General features: G+C 41.0%; 1 protein-coding gene across 2 annotated transcripts; it reads right to left on the bottom strand.

Moving 5' to 3' along the window:
* Window positions 1-381: 381 nt before the first annotated feature.
* Window positions 382-7713, bottom strand: prodh2 (proline dehydrogenase 2). Of its 2 annotated transcripts, XM_042507582.2 has the most exons (11): window positions 7606-7713; window positions 6943-7403; window positions 5529-5719; window positions 3772-3898; window positions 3337-3408; window positions 3143-3223; window positions 2900-3043; window positions 2298-2464; window positions 1961-2071; window positions 1264-1352; window positions 382-1063 (listed from the first exon to the last, which is right to left on the bottom strand). In XM_042507582.2, the coding sequence occupies exons 2-11, from the start codon at window positions 7168-7170 to the stop codon at window positions 888-890; spliced, it is 1386 nt and encodes a 461-aa protein (XP_042363516.2). In that variant the 5' UTR covers window positions 7171-7403; window positions 7606-7713; the 3' UTR covers window positions 382-887. The 2 variants fall into 2 exon arrangements, with proteins under 2 accessions (XP_042363516.2, XP_087925862.1); XM_088069736.1 differs by lacking the exon at window positions 7606-7713 and having other exon boundaries at window positions 6943-7583.
* Between the last annotated feature and the right edge of the window lie 68 nt (window positions 7714-7781).

The following is a 7781-nucleotide window of genomic DNA, read 5'->3' as shown; positions in this document are numbered from 1 at the left end:
CACATGGCAATAATCCAGAGTTTCTGAAAGATGCACACATTTTGTTGGAGGTTTTCAGCCAATATATGTAGGTGTGAGCTATGCAACACGGAAGACTTATTATATTAAGCGTGCCTTAGATTTTTCCTCTTGTTTATTCTCTAGCAATGTATGTGTGAGAGCCTTACTCATCCAACCGCCACACGGCAAAAGGTAAATAGGTCACAGCTCAGCCAAACATTTGTGAGACTCAGAAAACGACTAACCAGCAAACAACAGACTCAGTCACTGTCACTTCCATTGCCATAGTCTCTTGTTACTAATTAGTTGTAATGAACTTTTGTTGTTAGGCAATGCATTTACTGCATTGGATTAGCAGGCAAAAAGGACAGAAGTAATCAATATGTTAAAGCAGTTTATTACTATAAAACAAAGATATTAACAGTATTTAATGTGTGAACCTGATTGAGCCATCTCTACCATTTGGTTTAGGTTTGTCATGCATTTGTTACTGTAGTCCCAAGAAACTAAAAATTGCAACAAAAAAAATCGAATGCTTTTTACTAGGTGATGACTTTAAAGGGTTAAAACAAATATTTTCACACTTATTTTCCCCACTTGTCAATAACTCATTGTTCAGTTTCAAATATACACACTCATTTTGATCAAAACTACACTACCTGTTGCAATTTCATTTGCGTTATCCCATTTCACTTAAGATTTTCATCAGCATGCAGTATTACAAACCCAATAACTCAAGCAATATGTTAGTGAACCTGGATTTTAACTTTTCTTTATGTTCCCATGTGGCTCCCTTACTGTCACTGTTTCCTGATTGGGAATCTTAATGTGTGTGTTCATTTGTTCAGCACCAGTGCCTCTTCTCTCTTTTCCCTTTTAGTGGCTAATCAGCTGCGTCTCCTCAGACTCAGTCTCCTGTAGAGCTCTTTCCTCAGTAGGTCCCTCTCTTTGCGGATTCCCTGCAGCACCGTGCGGTTCTCTTGAGCCCGACGCACCAGATACGGGAGCGTGTCGTCCACTGAGCCATATGGCACTGACTTGTAGACGGTATAACCCTCCTTAGCTGCAGGGAAGAGAGAGTATTTTAGAATTTAAATCCTGACCATAGCAGCTTAAATGAAAAGAAATTGATGATCAGAGCTGCTGTCCTATAACTTAAAGTTTGCAAGTTCAGTGATTCCAAGAATCATGAATCATCAGGCTGTAATTAAAAAAGGCACCCTTGCAGTAAATTTAAAGAATGCCATTTGAGACACAGCTCACCCAGTGTTAGAGAGACATGATCACACATGCCCAGCAGCTGGCCGAAACACACCGAGCCTCCATCAGAGTCAATCCCCAACTCCTCCATCCTGATGATGATAAACAAAACAGCTCCGACATATAAGGCAGTAGTACCCAACCTGGAGCTCAGGACCCCACTAGGGGTCACTAGATAAATTTTAGGAGTCATGAGAAAATTAAAAGGGCACAAATTCATCTGCACATTGATTTGTGCAGATGAATTTTGCCTCCTCGAGCAGATCCTCTAATTGTGACGCCTGCTTAGGATGAATCAATTTTGCAGATTTACTTCATTTTCAGACTTCTTAAAAGTCTTAAGCCCCAACTGATGCTTACTCAGGTGACATCACTTGAGGAAACAAATTCATGCTATAAAAGGTTTTAGAATTCTTGAAGACTAATCTACAATCTGCTTATTTTTTCTGTTTGTGGTTTTAGAGTTCACAAGGCTAAAAGGCTGGGAACTACTACTACACAGCATCAAGGGACATTCAAGTAAAGGTAAGTAACATTAGACCACAAAGATAAATATTTGAATCATTAGTGGTCCTGGTTTAAAACAGATTTAAAAAAATCATCATATTCATTCATTATATTAAGTTTCTTAAAGCTGTAGGGACCCTCTCAGATCTACTCTAAATGAGTCCGATGTGATTTCCACATCATGTGGTCTAACCGTTTGGCAGCTCGTCTCACTGACTCCTCGTTGTGAGTGGCGACTATGATCCTGAAGCGATCAGGTTTCTGGGATATTTCTTCCAGCATCACATCCAACGAGCCGTTATAACTGCACAAACACAAACACATAATATGTGTTGGTTCACTGTCTAGTTTACTACATGCAACAGTTACTTGCTAATGCACCTGAGTTGAATTTAATCAAGATTTTTAGCATAAATTCAGGTGCACCTGTAAAACTGACCAAACCCACATTGCTGCTAGACTCAGTTTATGTAATTTTGTTATTATCTGAGATGCATCTGTGTATTGGAGACCTACTGCTTCCTATTCACCTGTCATTAGTGTCCTCCCAGCACTGGTGGACGGGGTCCACACGACCCTCCTTCTCTGCCAGCTTTCTCTCTTTGTCCATGTAGGCTCCTCGTACCAACTTGACCCCCAGACAGAAACCTTCGTTCTTGGACAGAGACAGCGCTTCCAACAGGAGAGACCTGGACTCCTGAAAGACAGATGGAGAGGGAGACATTTGATAATGTAAGACGATATTTACATAGTCTTTTTAAAGGAATACTTCACTTGCAAAATGACCATTTTTATATCAGTTAATCACTGCAAGTTATGTTGAATTATGGAAGAAAACTTTGTTTTCTTGCATGCTTCAACACTGAATGTTGAGTTAAAAAAAGGCGAGCAATCTTCATGAATTGAAGTAAATGGGGGCCACATTAAAAACAGCAAAACTATATCAAAACATCCTCTTACAAACATTCTTGTGCAATATACTTCCCAAACACATGCATTTTCACGGCCCTCTTTATTTAAATTCATTTAAAAAATGTTCGCCGTTTTTGGATTCTCTCTTTTCTTCATAAATGTTCAGATATTTGTAACAACGGGAGGAGAAAAAAACAGAAAAGGAGATTAAAATATTTGCCTTCAGATAACACTGATAAGTGTTCCAAATCCAGACGCCATCTTTGTTAAACTTCTTCATCATCGCCATGGTGACAAGAGAGAGGGCGGGGTTCATGTAGGTGTACTCAGCATCAACCAGGACTCTGACTTTGTTTACACTTGCCTAAAAAAAGCAAAATGAATCTTAAGTGTCAATTTGTTGAAGGCGTGAAGTAGAGATTCAGAATTATGTGAATTTTCCCATGATCCTCCTTATCCATACCTCTGCTATTTTGTTGAGTCTCTGCAGGCCACAGTGGAAATGGACAACTTCACTTTTATCTAAACCAGGGAAGTTGACTGTCTACCAACAAAGGTCAGAGGTCATTGAACAGAATCAGACTCATCAACACTGTAAAGTATAAAGTGAGGTATATTTAGTGTTACTGGGTTATTTTTGGTGTACTGTGGATGCACCTCTCCATCCATAGCTCTGAGGAGCAGATTCAGGTCATACGGTTGTTTTGCGATGAGGGTTGTGAGTTTCACCTTGATGTAAGCAGCACAGACTCGTCAGTGGGAAGAAAAACACAAAATTCAAGAACAAACCGGAACAGCGGTGCACACATCAAACACCAAAATGTGTATTTTTATCTTTTTTTTCCCACGTCCTTGAACTACATTCAGCTACTGTTTTATCTTAAAAGCCTGGGAATTTTGCAAATTATACCAAAATGCCCAGAAAAGTCATCACTGTACCAGATAAATCCAATGTTAAAACCACCCTCTATTGAAAGATTTCTAAAGTTAATCAAAATGTCTTTCCTGTCATTTTTTAAAACATGCAAACATGTTAGTAGCAGTTCAATTAAAAATGATTCATTTTCTAAAAACATTTTCTGACCGCCTTACACACAGCTCGGGGCTGATCAGGGCCGTGATCTTCAGCTGCATCATTGGGTCTTTGCTCCAGGTGTTGTTGTGGGAAATCCGCACGCATTCCAACATTGCCTCCATGTTGTCCTCATATCTTTTCTCCCTGGTTATGACCAAAAAAAGGAACAAAAAGTTATAATGTATCTCCCTTTTCCATATACAAATGCATCTCACTTGTAAAGCAGTAATTTTCAAACATTATGTGCTCCCACTATGACCAGCACTACAATACAGTAGTGTAGGCAACCCTATAGCCACGCTGTACAAATGGTAGCACTAAAACTGGCACTCAAACTCGGTCACACAATGCTGCAAGGGCCAGCGCCTCATCAGGAGCTGTGGAGACTTCACCGACGCTGTTTAAGTGGCCGCCAGCACGTGTGTTGATGGATCGTCGAGCCACTTCAGTTTCAACAGAGCTGCTCAAAATATATGGATATATGCGCCGGCTATGTTTATGAGCCTGACAGTGCAGCGGGCTGATATCAAAACAAAAATATTACATGAAAGTCAAAATTTATTTTAGAGATCTCATAGTTTAAGTATTTTCATTTGAAATGTTCCATTATTTTGATAGCATTATACATACATTTTTTAACAGATATTTCAGAGATTCCTCCCCTTACCACTAGAGGGAGACTCCAGTCGTACCATGGATGTATAAAGAGAACTGGATGCAGCGTTAGAGGCCAGGCCCTGTTCATTACTATGAAAGTTCCTTTGTGGCGTGTTTGTGTGTAGCGTTTGGATTCTACACTTTTGATTCCCCTCCGAGGATTTCCACCTTAACGTGGTGGAGGGGTTTGTGTGCCCCTGTGATCCTGGGAGCCGTATTGTTGAGGCCTAATTGCCTCTGGTAGGGTCTCCCAAAGCAAAGTGGTCCCAGGGGAGGGGCCAGACTAAGAGCGGTTCAAGGACAACCATGACTGATTGGCACTTTTGTAAGCAGAGTACCTGGCCCTGTATGGGGTCGATGGATGGATGGATGGAGTTTTGACAGTGTCAAATTGGCTTTTAAGCCTGTTACACTTACTGGCGACTTGAGAGGTACACATGCCATAATTTTAGAGGAAATGTGCATGTTGTTGTGTGTGTTGTTATGATCCATCCATCCTCTAATATCAGCAACAAACAGGCCGTGATCTAACTGTGTTACCCCACAGTGAGGACAACAGCAATCACAATCTAAAATGCGACCAACAGCTTTTATCGTGTTCTCTATCACATTTATTAGGCAACATGTTGACAGCCGTGTCTAGACAGGTCTGTCCCTCCAGGAGCTGTTGGCAGTTAGCCAGTATCTCTCTCTCCCCTGACGTCCACCCTGTTTTATTTTGTGGTATTTCATTTGCCTTTACCTTAATTTCCCTTTTAGTCATGGAAAATATTTTTAGTTACAACCCGAAAGTGGTCTCTCTTCCTTGGTACAGCCCTGAGCCTGGTTGTGACAACCTGATATGATCATTTTACACCCAGTTCTAAGAAAAAACTGTGGTAGATGCACTATAAATCCCACAAGGGCACGTGTAACGACATTAATGTTAGACTGCCAAAGGGAGGAGCATACGGAAGAAAAACCAGCACCTCCACTGTTTTTATTTACTTCAGTTCTCTTTGCAAATTGGAGGCTGATGACTTTGCTCAATGCCAAGTTAAGTTTGTTGCATTTTGATTATTTTTCATGTTTGTATACATTAGGATGTAGTTTTTGAGTTATTAAGAGTCTGTCGTACCCTGTGCTCTCTCCCAGATCCTCCTCAATTGGCACTGCCAGCATGGGCCTCAGTCCCAGCAAGCTCATCTTCTCCATGGACTGAGCGATCTCGCTCTCATTCTCTCCGGCCACAAACTGGGCGTACACGGTGGGCCGCAGCAGCATGGAAAACCCCCTCCGCCCCAGGAGAGTGCGCGCGATCGACATCAGCTGTACGGTGAAGTGGAGAGGAGGAGAAGGAGAATGATGGAGAGGAGGATGGAGAGGAGGATGGAGAGGAGGATGGAGAGGAGGATGGAGAGGAGGATTGGGACTCATGAGGCGACACAGCAGCAGTGGTGGAATGTAAGTACATTACTCATACACTGTACTACAGTTTTGAGGTACTTTTACTTAACTTGTATCTTTTTATTTTATGCTACTTTTGACTTCTTGTTTAATAAGCAGTGTGTAGGGTTTAGTGGCGTCTAGTGGTGAGGATTACAGATTGAAACCAGCTGAAACTTCTGTGTGTTAAACGCAAAACTTCCGGTTTGGATTCCTTTAGCATTCATTGTTCAGGGAGGTTTTACCGGGAGCTGAATCATCCGCAGTCTCCTCCTCCCCAAAACAGACCAGGTGATGTTAACTAATCAAAAACGGAATAAAGCTTTTCCACGTTTTAAATCATTGTTTTTCCGATGCTGTTCAGCTTATTTCAGACCGGCCACAACTCCAATAACTCCTACTGTGAGCTCAGATTTTTTTTCTCTGATAACTTGAGATAACTTTATAAATTATTTCAAGGCTCCAGCTTCAAAAATATGAGGATATGCTGTTTTTCTTTTTATTTAAATGTCTTTGTCAAATCAAACAATCAAGAAAATAATCAGTAAATATATCCATCGTGAAAGTAATAGTTGCAGTCCTATACGAAATCATAATTAGCTCCACATCAACCAACTACAACAGTAAAATTCTGACTTTACCTTAATGTACAAGTAATAATAAAATAATGACATAATTATATAACAATCACAGGAAATTTTTACTTTTAACACTTCAAGTACATTTCCCTGATTCAACGTATTATACATACTTTTGTTGATTTGTTATGGCTAATTTATTTTTTAAGTAACATTTGCAATTTCAGGGCTAGACTACATAAGTATTTTCAGCATACACTGAGGTATTAGTACTTTTACTTATTAAATAGAAGATCTGCATACTTCCTCCATGGCTGCACAGAGGTAGTTATTGTGCAATGTTGCACCACAAGTGCAACTATAAAAACAAGGCAAGACAAGACAACAGTGAGTGGCTTGACACAATTCCTATTAAAAGAGTATCAAAGATTGAGTAAGAAAATATTAAGATGTGTCTCTCCATACATTTTCAATCACTCGTCAGTCTTACTCATCTAATTTTCCTCCCAATAATCACAAGTGTCTCACCTTTCCACAGTTGTTGACGAGCACAGGGAAGGAGCAGAGGCGGAAGACGCCCAGGGCACGCAGAAGCTCTCCCCAACTCTTCACCCTGAAGGCACTGGGATCCTCAAAGGCCAGAGTCGCTGAGAGAAGGTCGGGCTGCTTGACTGCAACCGTCCTAGAGGCTGCGGTACCCAGCAGCCTCCATGACAAGAGGTGAGGGACCGAGGGACGCAAACGAGAGCAGATCATCCTCCCTGGAAAAGTGTGTATGTCTATGTTTATGAAGTATCCTCTCAGCTTGAAGGTGGCGTCTCAATGATTATAAGTGCCCGGGGGAATCCTCCTTTGTTGAAATGTTAGCGTGTGTACACTAAGGAGGCTGTGCATTAAATAGGAATGCAATAATCCAGAGAGTCAGAGAGGCATGATCAGAGGCTGGGTGGTCAGCTAAGGAGGAAGAGATGATCCTGCCGTATCAGAACCTGTTGGAAGAGGAGAAGGATAGCAGTCGCTGGATGTTAGACACATTATCAGTGACAGTGAGTTTTTTTGAAACAAAGCAAAAACAAAACAGCCTAAAAGAAACAGGACATTTTAGATGAGGTGTCTGCTTGGCTACTCCGAAAGTACCAAACGCATCTGAATTTGACACTAATTGCAAAAGAAATAAGTCAGGAGAAGCACCTCACACTCCTTCCCAAAAGTGTCTATCGGAAATGACCTAAACGATAGAAAGCTAAGCAGGGGTGATTTGAGGATTTGCGTGTGAACCAGTAAAAGCCATCATCTTTTGGCTTACTCATGGGTTAATAAGTGACTACATTTAAGTAAACATCAAGTTGACCCTTAGCATCAACCCA

This window comes from Plectropomus leopardus, chromosome 19, assembly GCF_026936395.1.
Source record: "Plectropomus leopardus strain MGB_pleo_1.0 chromosome 19, ASM2693639v1, whole genome shotgun sequence".
Classification (NCBI taxonomy): domain Eukaryota; kingdom Metazoa; phylum Chordata; class Actinopteri; order Perciformes; family Serranidae; genus Plectropomus; species Plectropomus leopardus.
The sequence above is the reverse complement of the archived record's forward strand: the minus strand, read 5'-3'. Positions and strand labels throughout refer to the sequence as shown.